This window comes from Quercus robur, chromosome 2, assembly GCF_932294415.1.
Source record: "Quercus robur chromosome 2, dhQueRobu3.1, whole genome shotgun sequence".
Classification (NCBI taxonomy): Eukaryota; Viridiplantae; Streptophyta; class Magnoliopsida; order Fagales; family Fagaceae; genus Quercus; species Quercus robur.
Window position 1 is genome coordinate 78,296,137 of NC_065535.1, and position 17,204 is coordinate 78,313,340.

A 17,204-nucleotide genomic window follows, 5' to 3' on the forward strand; every position below is an offset into this window, starting at 1 on the left:
ACCCGAAACGAGTCCCCGCCTAAACCTGAACCCGACCCGACCCGGTTAGCTAAATATAAAATTTCAAAAAAACCTACCTATATATATATATATATATATATACATCACAACCCTAACCTAAAACTCATTTCTCTCTTCTCTCTCAACTCAGCCACCTTTCTCCTCTCTCTCAACTCAGCCGCCTCCCTCACTGACTCTCACTCTCACTTGCATCTCATTCGGTCTTCACATAGGGAATGTTCAAAGCTGGAATGTTCAAAGTTGTAATTGATGGGAATGATGGTTTTTTTTTTATGAAGTTGGGGGTGTGAATCTAAATCTCTGGGGGTGTGAATCTAAATCTCATGCAGGTGACAGCGGAAGAGAACTCTATTCTTCACGTGGTAGCAAAATCTGGAAATGCACAAATCACGAAAGGGTCCTCGCAATCGATTCACAACAATCACTTTTGTATATGAAAAATTGGAAAGGCGACACTGCACTACATATTGTAGTGAGGTTAGGGCATTTCGACATGACAAAACTTCTTATAACTTGTGCAAATGACTGAGAAGTTGAAGAGTACAGCACTGAATGAGGCTATAAATGATAAATGATAAATGGAGTTTTGTTCCTCTCTCAATAGTTTTTGTTTTTGGGTATTTGTTTGAGGATTCAATATGTAAAAATCTGTCCACAAATGTAAAAATCAGAGTATTGTTTCTTCCATAAATGATAAATGGAGTTTGAGGATTTAACTGATAACAATGTTGATTGATTTGTGTTTGTGTTTGTGTTTTTTTTTTTTTTTTTTTTTTTTTTTTTTTTTTTTTTTTTTTGTTGGACAGGGCCAATGGAGACCCGACGGGCCGAGTTTGGGTCTAAAAAAAGACATGTTTATTAAATGGACCAGGTTCGGGTAATAGGGGAGGACTCGTGGGTCGGGTTCGAGTATCAAAAAACCCGGTCCGAACCTAACCGTTGTCATTCCTAATCACAAGTAACAGTACACCGCACCACATGGTGCAGTGCAATTTGAGGTTTTATAATAAGAAAACTGCACCGCACCGAACCCTCTCTATATATTAATATATCTATTTTTTTAATATTAAATATATTATTAATAGTTAAATAACCCTAACTTTCAAAAAAAAAAAGTTTAATAAACCTAGCGACTAGCTACTAGGGTATTAAACTATTATAATATCAAATACACATTATTAATAGTTTAATACCCTAGCAACTAGCCGTCTAACTGACTATGTCAGCTTCTAAAAAAAAAGGAAAAAAAAATATATCACTCTCTCACTCTCTATCTCAGTGTCTTAGCTCTCAGAGCCATTCGTTCAGACCTTGCTGACACGATTTAAACAATTTCTTGTTGGGTTTACAATTAATACTAGTTTTGGATTTGTAATTCATTTCATGCTTTGCTTTAGACTTGTTTACATTATGGTTTTGATAATTGAAACTTGAAATTAGTACGCATGACTAGCATTGCTTTGAGTCTGGGTAATTCTTTTTTGCTTTGTACCTGGTGCTTCACATAAACTCTTTACTTCATATTCTTGATTTAAAGTGAAGTGCATTAGATTTTGATAGTTAAAACATTTAGGTTGCTTGCCACTGTACCTTGTTCGAACTACTTGACTTCATTTAAATGTTTGATGTATACTTGAGAATCTGAGATAGTGATATTACTGATATATGTTGAATTGTATGGTGATATATGTTGAATTTTTATATAGCAGGTGTATTATAGGCTAAGATAGTAATATATGTTCAATTTTTGTTATATACCAGGTGTATTATAGTTCTTAAAAACAAAAATTTGGGCTAGCCCAAACCAACCTTAAGTGTTGATTAGGATAACTAGCCCAAATAAGGAAAAATTAGCTCAATGGTTTAAAACTTGGCCCAAAACAAAGGGAAAATTCAGTTTTGGGCTGAGCAGGAAAAGCTCAAAATTTGAAAAATATACTGACTTCAAACCATTCAAATCGCATTTTATACACCGCACCGCACATGTGACCACAAAAATGAGGTTTGGTGCGGTTATAGTTTTGGCTAAACTATACATTGCACATGTGACTGTAAAAATGAGGTGCGGTGCGGTTATGATTTTGGTTAAACCACATCGCAAAGTGTGGTGCTAAAAATGGCCCAAAACCGCACCGTACCGCAAACACCCCTAATTGTAAGTATACAATAAGTTTTGATTATCATGATAATTTCCTTAAGAAAATGAAAATTTTGAATTGTAAATTTGAAACTTAAAAATTTTAGTTATATCAAAAGAAATTATGAAATTAGAATGCATAATAATAATAGTTAGAAGAATATGAACCACTTCAAAAAAGAATAATATCAATCAAAAACACAAAAAAAAAAAAATGATAAAATTATCTATTAGTAAAAATAGAAAGATAGAAATTACTTTTAGAAATTGTTATTAGCCATGTTAACATCTAATGTGCCATCTATGCACTTCATGTCCCACGTAAGCAATTTTTGTTAGTGAAATAATGGTAGGGATTAAATTAAAAACAATTTTCAACATTTAGGAACCAAAACAGGAGTTCAAGAAAAGTGGAGACCTAAGTGAAAAATGGCCCAAAATGTGAGTACCAAAAAAGTATTTTCACCTTTAAAGTATCCATTCACCTTAGAAGGCCGAATAAAACTTGAAGCCGAACATCCACTTACCTGCACACCCACCCACCACCCCCCACACCACCCCCCCCCCCCCCCCCCCCCCCCCCCCCCCCCCCCAACACCAAAAAAAAAAAAAAAAAAAATCCTCAAAGTAGAGGCTCTTGCCATCGTCTAGGCTGTACAACTTGCACTATTTGAAGGATGGGACAAGATCATTTTTGAAGGAGGCGCTAAAATTTGCTTTGATAGCCTAGCCTCTCCTACTTCACCTTTTGACTGGTCCATTAGTAGTATAATTTCTAATATTTTATGCCTAGTAGAATCCTTGGGTAGTTGCTCTTTTCAGCGGCTTAAGCAGCCAAGCTCTCTTTAACCTCTTCTGCCTCTTATGTTTCAATAATCATTGTCTGCCCAGTGACTTGTTCTTTCATGTAAGGCGGATTGCTGTTTCTTTTCCTTTTCTTGAATGAATAAATATTGAAGTTTATCCAAAAAAAAACCTTAGATAGGCCAAATCAAACTTGAAGTCAATACGTATAAGAAACTTATACTCCTTGGAAATACAAGTACACGTAACAATATAAAAAGACAGCCTGCACCAATTAACCATGCAAATTCCCCCTAAATTATTTTCAAAAACGCACTAGCTTTTCTTTTCCACTAGTCACGGACTCACACAATGTATGAGAATAAATGATTATTTTGTATTGTAATATAATGTATAATTTTTTCTCTAAAGAGTTTTTGAAGATGATTTGTTTTCCCTAAAAATTAAACAATTTCTATTCAGTCCAATTAGGTCTATTGCAGTCCCATTCGGTCCACTCGGTCAATTTCAGTCCCTTTCAGTCAATTATAGACTAATTGAGCCTTAAATTGATTTTTTTTGTAAGTTGCCTTTACAATTTTAGCTCAAAAATTTACTTTTCTAAATTTTTTGGTTTAAAAGTATGAAATTCTAATATATTTGGGCAAAACTCTTTAATTTTGTTAAGTTAAAAAATATAAAGAAAATAGACATTAGAAATTAGAAATATGAGCCCTAAAAATGCAAAAAAAAAAAAAAATGATAAATATTCAAAATTCTTATTCAGTCCATTTTGCCCTTTTTGGTCCTATTTGGTCCATACGGTCCTAATCAGTCCATTTGGTCCTATTTTGCCCACTTTGGTCTTATTCAGTCCACATTTGTCCTATTTGGTCCACTTTGTCTACTTTAGTCCTATGCAGTCCATTCTGTTCACTTTGCTCCACTTTCAATCCTACTCGGTCAATTTTGTCCACTTTGGTTCTATTCGGTCAACTTTGGTACAATTCGGTCCATTCAATCAACTTCAGTCCACATTCATCCTATTCGGTCCACTTCGGTCTAGTCTCTCAACTTCAGTCCAATTTAGTCCCGTTTGGTCTATTTTGTCTATTTTGGTCCTCATCTGTCCATTTGTTCTTATTCGGTTCACTTTGGTCCAACTCAGTCCACTACAGTCCACTTTATTCCATTTGGTCTATTCGGACCATTTCAGTCCATTTTGGTCTACTTCGATCTATTTTTGTGCACTTACATAATGGGAAAAAACTTGTTTGGGTTGAAAGCATCTATTCTAAATCCAAATTTGTTAAGAAAATATAAATAAATCTTAAGCTCGTAATATATAAAATTGTAAGCATAATATTTATTGTTACTACACTTTTGTTGAGCCACATTAACATAGCATTTTAGTCTACTTCCGTACAACTAAATTTAAGTGAAAGTCTTTCTAAACATAAAGGTTATGAATATACAAATGTAATCTTTAGGACAATTCATTTGTTTTGACATAGTTACTTTTAAATGAATTGCGTGAGGTTGATTATACATTTAAGCAAAGTATATATATGTGTGTGTGTGTGTGTGTGTGTGTGTTATTTTTATTTAAATAAATTATTCACTCTTTTAAAAAAGATTATCATAATAATCAAAACTACTCATATCAAACTTATACAGAATATGTATAATTTATTATCTAAATTTTATTGGAGAGAGAGAGAGAGAGAGAGTACTTGTGACAGGGAATGTAAAGTAGAGATGCATGAAAAATTAAAATTAAAAAAAAAAATCCACCAAAGAGGGGAAAAAAATGAGAGAGAGAGAGAGAGAGAGAGAGAGAGAGAGAGAGAGAATTAACCTTTTGTGTGTGAGAAAACTAGGTATAAAATGGGAAAGAGAATTGTAAATTTATAGTAAGAGGAGGGGAACAAGAAAAACAAAAAATAAAAGAAGATAAAGAGATAAATAAAAAGTGATATTAAGATAGATAGTAGTGGGGAGATAAAAAGGTAAAAGGGAGGGGAAAAGTTAGAGAAAGTATAACAATTAGTTGGGAAATGAATTAGAAAAAAAAGGAGTTAAAAAAAATGTTGAAAATTGGTAGATGATGTGGTCATTGATGTGGCTCTACCGGAGTATATCAACAATAAATGCTACATTTCAGCTTTAACTTTTAGATATAGATAAATTACTTTCTAGTTTCTTCCCATATCTTTGTATACATGCTATTTGGTCTTTCATGATATTTATTCTTTGTTTTTGTCTTGATTTATTCTGTACAATGCCTTTATATCATGTACCACATAGGAATTATTCCCCTGGTGTATATAATCCTATCCTTTTTAATATATATGAGTTCCAATGACAATAATCAACTTCTACTAGAACTCCCCTAGTGAAAGTCATGGAAAGAGCTAATTAATAAACCGTATGCAAAATCCAAAAAGGATTGAGATCTTCTAGAGTTCCTAGGGTACTCTACTGTATAGAGTTCTATTAATCTTAACCATTCATTTATAATAAAAGGTTCAAATTTTTCCATATCATTAATCCACTAACAAATCCCCTAAAATAATGGTTTAAAAAATAACTACTCATAAATGATAATTATAACCTTACCTCTTTTACCTAAATCAGGTCTCTAAGAAAACGTGAAGTCATCTTTTCCTTTCCCTCTTCATTTTTCAATTTGTTCCACAAATTGTTTTAGTTGTTAATTTCAAAGCATAGGTTCGACTAAAATGGGACATAAAAAAATCATATTTTATGATCTAAGTGCCAATCATGTACTTGAAAAAAAAAAAAAAAAAAACATGTATATGCTTAATTTTAATAAAATTAATAGAAGATAAAAAAAAAAAAAAAATTGGAATGAAAACCCAAGTGCCTCTGCCATTCATATATCATATATATATATATATATATATATATATATATGTTTCTTGGTCTATGTGCATAACAATCAATTTTATAAATAAGAAATTCTTTTGCATTTAATGCTGCAATGTCATAGCCACTATTTGCATTTAAGGTAATAACTATCATTTATGAGCAGTTATTTTTAAAATCATTATTTTTGTAGATTTGTTAGTGGATTAATGATATGGCAAAATCTATACCATTTATTATAAATGAAAGGTTCAGATTAAAAGAACTCTACATGGTAGAGTACCCTAAGAACTCTAGAGGATCTCAATCCATGCAAAAAACGATTTAAATAGGTTGGTTATTGAGCCATCCTTAATTATCAATGTACAATTACACTTAAACAATATAAAAGAAAGTCTGCTGGTGGTGTGTCTTGCTCTCATTTGTGCAAGAGTAATTAATTCATCCTTTTGTTATTATTTGTTTGGTTGTTTTTTTCTTCTTTATGAAGTACTTTACTTGGAATGAAGTGAGTCAAGTGACAAATCTGTGTTGTACTAGAAAATATTAAAGGTTTGTATCAAAAAAAGAAAATATTAAAGGTTAAATAGGACCACTAAAATAAGACCACAAATGACACCTCATTTGATGACTCCATACAGTGTGACTGAAGCTATCTGGTACCTTTAGACAAACAAGTGAAGAAAAAGTTTTGCCTTGCTCAAAGAAATTTTAATAAGTGAGTACTTAGATGAATTGTCTAGTTCCTGAAAATTTTTATTTTTTTGAGGTTTGAACTATTGCCTAATGCTCATAAACTAAAGTTATACGCATTCTGGTTTCAAAATTTTAATTAAAACCTGTGGAGGAGACTCTATATATATGTACAATGATGACAAAATCTACAAAATTATTTAAAAAAGAATGAAAGAATATCACACAGTATCTTAGTGGACGATAAAAAGCAAACTGGATATGGGAGTACTCAATGAGCTTTGTGTGGTCTCCAAAAGCTGTGTCGCTTATTTGAACTCTTTCCTTTGGCAATGGAGGCTGAACAGAAAAATGGGATTCCCCTTCCTCTCACTGTACCTCTCATGCAAGCTGAGACTCACCACGAGCCATCAGCAGTAGAGGCAAGTAGTGGTGTTCAAAAAACTATCAGCACCACATCATTTTTCAAGACCTGTTTCAATGGACTCAATGCATTGTCAGGTTCTGTTCTTTTTCTTGATAATTCTTGTTCTGAGGATTTTATTTTATATTTGAAAACTTATTTATTCGTTGTCATTGATTCATAGGGTTTTGTCGTATGTTTTTTTAGTATCTGTTAATTTGTTTCTCCAATCTATATGTTTCCTCAAGTTGGACAAAATGTATAGCCCCCATACAACGAAGTGAATTTGCAGATTGGAGAGTATTTTTTCTTATATATTTCTACATTGCCTAGATCAAACAAGTAGGTTTCATTGCTATAATTATATGCTCAATTATAAAGGATTTCAGCCCTTCATTCTCTCCTTACCCGATTTCCAGGTGTTGGCATACTGTCAGTTCCATATGCACTATCATTAGGAGGATGGTTAAGTTTGATACTTCTTTTTGCTATCGCCATTGCAACCTTTTACTCAGGCCTGCTGATACAAAGATGTATGGATATGGATTCTGATATCAGAACTTATACTGATATAGGCAACCGTGCATTCGGGAATAAGGGACGAATATTAGTATCGGTTTTCATGAATGTGGAGCTCTTTTTGGTTGCGACAGAATTCCTAATTCTAGAAGGGGATACATTAGATAATTTATTTCCCAACACAGGATTTGAAGTAGCTGGTGTTAGAATTGAAGGAAAACAAATCTTTGTAATAATTGTGGCCATTGTAATTTTACCTTCAGTTTGTTTAGATAGCCTGAGCCTTCTTTCATATATCTCTGCCAGTGGGGTTTTTGCTTCTGTTATTATACTCGGCTCAGTCTTGTGGACTGGTGCATTTGATGGAATTGGATTTCATCAAAAAGGGACACTCATCAATTGGAATGGGATCACAATAGCTGCTAGCTTATATGCCTTTTGTTATTGTGCCCATCCTATCTTCCCAACAATGTACACTTCTATGAGAAACAAAACTCAATTCAGCAATGTAAGTAGAAACAAATTCTTTGAGTTTTATTATTTTAAAAATGATTTTAATTATGAAATATATCATGAGATTTAGACAATGTCAAGTTTTAGTAGTCATTTTGAAAGCAAGGTGCATTTAGCTGTTTATGTTGCTTACTTCTGCTTTGCTATTTTTATTGCAGGCCCTGCTTCTGTGCTTTACCTTATGCACCATTAGTTATGCATCAATGGCAGTTTTCGGTTACTTAATGTTTGGGTCTAATGTTCAGTCACAAATAACTTTAAACCTTCCAGCTGAAAAGCTTAGCTCAAGGGTGGCAATATGCACTACCTTGGTCAATCCTATAGCCAAATATGCATTAATGGTTTCACCTATTGTGAATGCTATCGAAAGTTGGTTTCCATGTCAGTACAACAAGAGGATGGTTCGCCTGTTAATCAGTGCCTCGCTTGTAATCAGCTCAGTTATTGTAGCGTTGGCTGTTCCCGTTTTTGCAACTCTCATGTCATTGGTTGGAGCATTTCTAAGTGCCACAGTTTCAATTATACTGCCATGCTTATGCTACTTGAAGATTTCAGGCAGTTATCGGAAAATTGGATGTGAAATGGTGATTATCTGGTGCATAATACTAATGGGTGTTGCATTGGCTATAAGTGGTACTTACATATCTCTTGTACAAATAATAGGGGATCTATAGGCAGATACTTTCTCTATGTCGATGTCAGAATTGTGGTACTTTATTCAACTACTGTGTTGTCTTAAGTGGTACTTACATATCTCTTGTACAAATAATAGGGGATCTATAGGCAGATACTTTCTCTATGTCGATGTCAGAATTGTGGTACTGTATTCAACTACTGTGTTGTCTTGTAGGGAATGCTTGATTTATTCAAACTAAGTTGTCTTGTAGGGAATCCTTGATTTATTCACACTGAGTTGTCTTGTAGGGAAAAAAAAGGTAGATTTCATTATATTCATGAGGCATAATGAAATCAAATTTAGTGCCCATTTGAGAACAATTTATCTAACTTTTTTGTTAAAAGTACTGTAGATAAAAAGCTAAAGTTAAATAAAATAAGTAAGTAACTCATGTAGTACCTGCATATATTAAGAAAAATAAACAATAAGCTAGCTTATAAGTGCATCCCAAATAGGCACTTAGTATACTTTTTTGTTTTTGTTTAATACACTGTTACCCTAAATTAAAGGTGGAGCCTTGGTACGAGGGCAAGTTGCTTTCACCAAAAGTGACAGGTCGTAAGTTTGAGTCCAAGATTCAGCCTTTCCAATAAATTGGGGGTAAGGCTACTTACCATAACCTCTCCTATACCCCGCAAAAGTGGGAGATTTGTGCAGTAGGTATGACCTTTTTACATTGATACCTAAATTCTCAAAATATTGACACCTTGCCCCTTTATCCCCCCCCCCCCCCTCTCCCCCCTTCTTGTTAGGAATCTCAAGATAGTTTTGTGACCTGATGTGCTGTTGTGATCAGGAAGTTGTTGCCTGTTACTACTTGCTTAATTGAGTTTAACAGATTGTATAATTAGGCAGGTGCCGTAGTTAGAATTCTCATGTACTGTAAATAGTAGTTAGCTGAGTAAGCTAAGAATGAGAATCATCTTTACCCTCCAATCCCTTAGAACTATTGACAATTTCATGCTTCGATGCTATTAATTGTTAAGTACCATCATAATATTCTTTTTCCTATTATTTACTCTACCATATAATTTTTTGATCAGCTCAATTAGCAAACCAAGTTGGAATTTCTTGAGAATCCATACTTCAAAGAGTTCTAATGTGGGAATCATTTTATTGTTAGAATTAAGGTTGAGCGATTAAAATCACCATTTCCTGACATCTTAATCTTTTTGGGATAATCAGTAATTTATCATGATATCAAAGGAGGAAGTCCTGAGTTTGATTCTTGTTTCTAACCTACCTCCATTTGAGCCCCTAACCAATCTCCCATGTGTTTATAATCTGTTCCCTTTTAATACATAAGAGTTCCAATTACAATAATCAACTTCTAAAAGTAACTCCCCTGTTGAAGCAATGAAAAGAGCAGAGAAGCGTTAAATAAACCATATGCAAAAAACAATTTAAAAAGGTTAGTTATTGAGCTATCCTAAATAATCAATGTAGCCAATGCTAGTGTCTGCATTGGCTCTGTAGCAGCCGTGCTCCAAACAATTTAGAAATGTACTCACCATAGAAAACCAAATTAAACTTGAACCTATTATGATAGAACAAACCTATATGCCTTAGAAGAAGTCCATATTATTTTTAAAGCTGAAGTAGCTAGCAAAGCAAATACAGTACAGGGGAGAATTACACTTCAACAATATAGAAGCAAGTCTGCACCATGCAAACTCCCCTCGATTATTTTCTATAAGGAAGGAATAAACTTTTCTTCTCCTTAACATTTTTCCCTTCTTTTTGTATACACAGTATTTGGTCTTTCATGAGCTTTCTTTTATTTTGTTCTGCAATTACATGTAACATCGTTCTTAATTGGCCTTTATTTCAAAAACCACATAGCAAAAACACCTGCTGGTGTAGTGGGACTTGCTTTCCTTTGTGCAAGAGTAATTCATCCTTCTATTATTATTTGTTTGGTTGTTTTTTTTCTTCTTTATGAAGTACTATGCTTGGATTGAAGTGACAAATCTGAGTTGTACTAAGATAATATTAAAGGTTATTAAAATCTATCAATAAATAAGACCATTGGAATAAGACCACACATGACACCTCATTTGACGACTCCATACAATGTGATTGAAGCTATTTAACACCTTTAGACAAACAAGTGAAGAAACAGTTTTGCCTTAAAGAAATTTTAATGAGTGAGTACTTAAATGGATTGTCTAGTTCCCAAAAGTTTTCCTTTTTCAGAAGTTTGAATTAGTGCCTAATCCACATAAGCTAAAGTTTTATGCATTCTGGGTTCAAAATATTACTTAAAACCTATGGAGGAAAATTTATATATATGCACATGTATGACAAAGCCTATAAAATTATTTTAAAAAGAACGAAAGAAGATCTCAAAAGTATCTTAATGGACTATAAAAAGGCAAACTGGAAATGGGAGTATTCAATGAACTCAGTCTCCAAAAGCTGCGTCACTTATTTGAACTCTTTCCCTAGACAATGGAAGCTGAACAGCAAAATGGGGTTCCCCTTTCCCTAACTGTACCTCTCATGCATGATGAGACTCACCAACAGCCATCAACAGTAGAGGCAAGTAATGGTGATCAAAATACCACCGGCACCACATCATTTTTCAAGACCTGTTTCAATGGACTCAATGCATTGTCAGGTTCTGTTCTTCCTCCAGCTAATTCTTGTTCTGAAGATTTTATTTCAAATTTTAAACTTTATTTTTCAATTACAGAGGAATTGGACCATTCATTCTCTCTCTCCTTAACTGGTTTTCAGGTGTTGGCATACTGGCAGTTCCATATGCACTATCATTAGGAGGATGGTTAAGCTTGATACTTCTTTTTGCTATCGCCATTGCAACCTTTTACTCAGGCCTGCTGATACAAAGATGCATGGATATGGATTCTGATATCAGAAATTATACTGACATAGGAAGCCATGCATTTGGGAATAAGGGAAGAATATTAGTATCGGTTTTCATGAATATGGAGCTCTTTTTGGTTGCAACAGATTTCCTAATTCTAGAAGGGGATACCTTACATAATTTGTTTCCTGACACAGGATTTGAAATAGCGGGTATCAAAATTGAAGGAAAGCAAATTTTTGTAATAATTGTAGCCATTGTAATTTTACCTTCAGTTTGTTTAGATAACCTGAGCCTTCTTTCTTATGTCTCTGCCAGTGGTGTTTTTGCTTCTGTCATTATACTTGGTTCAGTCTTGTGGACTGGTGTATTTGATGGCATTGGATTTCATCAAAAAGGGACACTCATTAATTGGAATGGAATCCCCACTGCTGCTAGCTATATGCCTTCTGTTATGGTGCCCATCCAGTCTTCCCAACAATACACACTTCTATGAGAAACAAAAGTCAATTCAATAATGTAAGTAGAATCAAGTTCTTTGAGTTTTCTAATACTATAGTCCATTATATAGTGCTAATTTAATTAGTTTAAAAGTGATTTTAACTATGACATATGTGATGTGATTTAGACAATGCCAAAGTTTAGTCCTAGCTGTAAACTTGAAGCAAGTGGTTTTTAGCTGTTTGTGTTACTTACTTCTGCTTTTCTATTTTAATTGCAGGCCTTGCTTCTGTGCTTTACCTCATGCACTATTAGTTATGCAACAATGGCTGTTTTTGGTTACTTAATGTTTGGGTCAAATGTTCAGTCACAGATAACTTTAAACCTTCCAACTGATAAGCTTAGCTCAAGGGTGGTAATATGCACTACCTCGGTCAATCCCATAGCCAAATATGCATTAATGGTTACACCTATTGTGAAGGCTATCAAAAGTTGGTTCCCACATCAGTACAACAAAAGGATGTTTGGCCTCTTAATCAGTACCTCGCTGTTGGGTTACACGTGTGAGTGAAGTCCCACATTGAATAAATATGAGAAGAATGAGTGGTTAATATAACATAATTGAGCACATACCCATTGGGCTTAGGCCTTTTGGGTTAAAGTGTGTCTCTATATGTTATATTAATTACTCAAGGAAGCTCCTCAAGGTGTTTAATCTCCCCAACAAGTGGTATCAGAGCCCATGGTGGTGTGCGGCGAAGGTGGTGAGGTGTTCATGGTTCCTACCCAGCGGGAACAGAGAAAGCCTAAACGGCCCACACATAAAGATCCTGGAGAAGAAAAAAAAAGGCCCAACAAAGGAATATTGCTAATGGTGCTAAATAATTGTGTGGTGCGAGGTTCCCATGGACATGGACGTACGAGGTTCCCATGGATGTGCGTGCGGGGTTGACACGTGGTTCCCATGGATGGCGTACGAGAGACCCATGGATGACGCGCTGATGAAGTGAAAAGCCCATTAGGCAAGGGGGAGTGAGTAGGACTTGTTCATGGCTCACAAAGAGGTCTTGAAACCCATAAAGAGGCAGACTCACACGTGAGGGGGAGATTTGTTGGGTTACACGTGTGAGTGAAGTCCCACATTGAATAAATATGAGAAGAATGAGTGGTTAATATTACATAATTGAGCACATACCCATTGGGCTTAGGCCTTTTGGGTTAAAGTGTGTCTCTATATATTATATTAATTACTCAAGGAAGCTCCTCAAGGTGTTTAATCTCCCCAACACTCGCTTGTAATCAGCACAGTTATTGTAGCGTTGGCTGTTCCCTTTTATGCGACTCTCATGTCATTGGTTGGAGCATTGCTAAGTTCCACAGTTTCAATTATACTGCCATGCTTATGCTACTTGACGATTTCGGGCAGTTATCAGAAAATTGGATGGGAAATGGTGGTTATATGCTTTATAATACTAATGGGTGTTGCTCTGGCAATATCTGGTACTTACACATCTCTGGTACAAATAGTAGGGGATCTATAAGCAGATAATATCTCTATGATAATGTTAGAATTGCGTTACTGTATTCAACTACTGAGTTGTCTACCAAGGAACACTTGATTTATTAGATTTTGCTTCTGATTGATGTTCTACAATAAAGTTGATCTGCATTATTTGTAAAAGGCAGATGTTAGGAATTGGAGAAGTCTCCAACAATTTATAGAAATAATAGCTATTTTAGATAGAAATAATAGTGCCTTAGGTGAATGAAATTATTCTGAATTGGTGATTCTTGATGCTCTCATGGAAACAACTTACTCTAGAGTGCTGCACTTACAAGAGAACTGATTGCTCAACCCAGTTTGTAACCAATGCAAGTTTAATAGAGATGCACTATGTTTGTATTAGCACATATCCTAGGCACTACTGAACTTCGACAGTGTACTGGGACAGCTTGAAATATTTGGAATGAAGCAACAGATTGTGAGTTTTCAACTATAAAAGATTTGCTTTATCCAGTTCTGAGAGATCCATTTATTGTTGAAAAGTGGGCTAAAAGGTGCATGAAATTTTGTGTCTTGAAGAAATTATATAAATGATGCCCAGATTCCTATCAAGCAACAAGTCATTTGCAAGGAATATTTTCACTTACCAATCCAACTAATAATACGACTATTTTTCATAACTTGTTGAGATGGTACGATATGATTAGTGAATAATAAGTCTAACAATACTTTTCTTTTCTTTGATGACGTGGAACCTCACCAAGGTAAGACTCTTTAGACCCATCTTGAAAAGTAAACCATGGATATACGACCCCACCATTTAGAACAATGTATTTAAATAATACAGGATGTCTAGGTTTAACAATACTTTTAGATAGAAAAAGTTTATGGGTCTAATAATACTTTTTTTTTTTTTTTTTTTTACAAGAAATAATTTCTACTCTAATCTAATCTAAGTGTATATGTATGTAAAACTTCTTCCTAGAGACTTGAACCCCGGCCCTTGCCTCCCACACCCTACAAACACTTATACTTGTGGAGTGAGCATCGCATCAAGGGTGTATGATGGTATCTAATAATACTTGTTAACTTAAGCAATTTATGGAAAAAGTTTTTCCATAGACTTTCTCTTGACCTAAAGTAATTGCGATAAGGTAGTATTTAAATGAACTCTCTAGACTCTTCTGTGATGCTATTGTTAATAGTTTAATGGACACAATTTTATCCTCTATACATTCTTGGTTCAAAATATTTCATAAAACTTGTCGATTTGACTTTATATGCACATGTATGACAAATCACAAAAGCCCACAAAATTAATAAATAAATAAAAGGGTTGGAAGATTAAAGAACAAAACGTACCTTACTGGATTATAAATAAGCAAAACGTGATAAGGGATAGTTAAATTTTAATGAACTCTCAGGCCTAGAAAAGCTTGCATAACGGACCCCAAGTAATGCTCCAAAGATTCTGGGTTAAAAAATTATCTTTCAAGGAGGGTTAAATAAAAAACAACGTGCTTTATTGAATTATAAAAACCAGATTGTGATAAGGGTATTAATGAATTCTTTGGTCTCAGGTGAGCAATCTGTTACTTTATTTTCTTTTATAGGTTATGCTGACGGGTGCCCTTAGGGTAATGATCCATTTTAGAAAAGTTTTGACACCACTTTTATAGGAAATGGATAAAGTTGTCAAAATTTTATTTTATTTTTTTATTTTCTCATAAAAATTTTCTTAAAATGAATTATTAACAATTACTCTAAGGACATCTGTTAATATTTTCCCTTTTTTATTGATGTACTGCACATAACCCACAAAATTAAGAAAGGCTTAATTACAATCATCCTGATCCACCCTAAAATATGAAATTTGCATCTAAATTTGAAAAATTTTCTGTATAAAAATTAATGATTTATTGAGAAATTATCCATCTAAAACTATAAGAGCATTTGAAGTGTGCTCCACTAATTTAGACATTAATTTAGATAGTGGGTGGAAATTGCAAATTATTCCTGAATTAGGGCGTTGATTGCAAAATTTTGTAGTTTAGCTACATGTTACAAATATCCCTATAGTTTATGCTGGATAGCTACAATTAACCATTAGAAAAAACAACAATGTTAGGAACAAAATTTTTTCCGAATTTTTTTCACTCCTCACCAAGGTGATAACTTTTTTTCTTTCATACATTTCAAGTGGAAACACTAGACAATATCACTGAGCTACAAAGTACTTTGAAACAAGCTTACTTTTACATAGATAATGATTCATTGAGCTACAAGTACTTTGAAACAACAACTTATCAAAAAAAAAAAAAAAAGTACTTTGAAACAACACTACTTTACATAGATAATGATTCACTGATGACATCTCTGTTGTGCTAATCATAGTAGACGAAGTTTACCCAAAAAACAAAAAAAAAAAATCATAGTAAACCACGCCAACAACTGTTAAAAAAAAAAATTATCTCTAATTTAATTCACCATACACATTAAAAACTAAAATATAGAAAAGAGGGACAAGGTTTACCAAAAAAGAAAAGAAAAGAGGGACAAGCGTGTTCTATTGAATTGTACTTACCAAGAAAGTGTTTCATTGGAGGATTTTAAAACCCCCACGCCCAACCTCAAAGACTATTAAGAACGTGCTGAAGCTAAATTAACTTTGGTATTTCCAAGAACTCTTTGACACGTTTACATGTACGTATCAAGGGATAGGTTTAGGATATTCCATTCAAAACAAAGTAAAAACTCAATCTGCACTAATTGATTTCGCATCTTGAACTGCTTGTACTTGTATAAGCTAGGAGTAGGAGTGTGTGTATGTTTTTTTTTTTTTTTTTTTTTTTTTTTTAAATTCGATAGTTATAACAATAAGAGAGAGATTCAAACACTAGCTCTTTTTTATAAAGAAAAACAAGTAAGGGAAAAATGACAATAGACCTCTTGAGCTTTAGGTGTTTGCAAGGAAAGGAACTAAAAATTAGTGTGTACTTTTTTTGTGTGAGAAAATTTAATAAGGAATTGGAAAAAAAAGGGAAAAAAATGCAACATACAAATCAGTAAGGATTCAATCAAACCTTCTGTTAAAGTTTCAACACCTTGTCCCCCAGCTCCAGATTTTGGCAAATGTAACTTTGATGCTGTGGTAAGAAATGATCATGTTTGTATTGTAGCGGTGTTTAGAAATCATAGGACTGAGATCATTGTAATTTGAACAGATATTTTGGATTAGGGTGGCCCCATTTGGGCTAAGGCTCAAAATGGAAAAGTTGGTAGCTCTTTCTGTTGCCTCTTGGTCTAGTTTCTAGTTGTAAAGCAATCTCCATCTCTTTTGTTCATTTATCTGTTTAGGAGTACTGTGTTGTAGATGGGACTAGTGCCCCCTTATCTAAACATATGTGTTTCAAGTAAAACAAAACAAACAAACAAAATCCTTCTTTTTTTTTTTTCAATTCTTTCAACAAACTTTTTCTCAATGATTTTCTGAACAAGAAGTGTAGTATGTCTTCTACAACTTATGAAATAATATTTTAGTCTCATCTTTGGCGGAGAAGACTCTCCTTGGAAGAATTAGGGTGGTCGATTATGGATCAACTAGTTGTATATGATTGAAATGGTCATCATTGCTAGAGAGACTCGTCACAAAATCCATTAATATACTGTTAAGACAGTGTTGGAAGCACCTTTCCACACAAATCAGTTTAGTGCATCACAGTGAAGCATAGAAAAACAAACAAAAAAGTGTAACCTTCAGCTATGAGTAATGATACTAAGGTCTTTTATTCTCTACAC

General features: G+C 33.9%; 1 protein-coding gene and 1 pseudogene across 2 annotated transcripts; both read left to right on the plus strand.

Annotated features, from left to right (window-relative positions):
* The first annotated feature begins 6,622 nt into the window (after nucleotides 1–6,622).
* On the plus strand, nucleotides 6,623–8,864 carry LOC126715160 (amino acid transporter AVT1I-like). Of its 2 annotated transcripts, XM_050415621.1 has the most exons (4): nucleotides 6,623–7,024; nucleotides 7,346–7,953; nucleotides 8,117–8,632; nucleotides 8,742–8,864. In XM_050415621.1, exons 1-3 carry the CDS (start codon nucleotides 6,856–6,858, stop codon nucleotides 8,630–8,632), a joined length of 1,293 nt encoding a protein of 430 aa, XP_050271578.1. In that variant the 5' UTR covers nucleotides 6,623–6,855; the 3' UTR covers nucleotides 8,742–8,864. The 2 variants fall into 2 exon arrangements, with proteins under 2 accessions (XP_050271578.1, XP_050271577.1); XM_050415620.1 differs by having other exon boundaries at nucleotides 6,627–7,024; nucleotides 8,117–8,864.
* Nucleotides 8,865–11,060: 2,196 nt separating this feature from the next.
* Nucleotides 11,061–13,078, plus strand: LOC126715162 (amino acid transporter AVT1I-like; annotated as a pseudogene).
* Nucleotides 13,079–17,204: the final 4,126 nt, after the last annotated feature.

Excerpts from the sequence above, each read along its gene's own strand:
- LOC126715160 (XM_050415621.1), top strand. The coding sequence starts at position 6,856 with ATGGAGGCTGAACAGAAAAATGGGATTCCCCTTCCTCTCACTGTACCT. Across the intron at positions 7,025-7,345 it reads TGGACTCAATGCATTGTCAG|GTGTTGGCATACTGTCAGTT; the intron begins GTTCTGTTCTTT and ends CCCGATTTCCAG. Across the intron at positions 7,954-8,116 it reads ACAAAACTCAATTCAGCAAT|GCCCTGCTTCTGTGCTTTAC; the intron begins GTAAGTAGAAAC and ends TTTTTATTGCAG.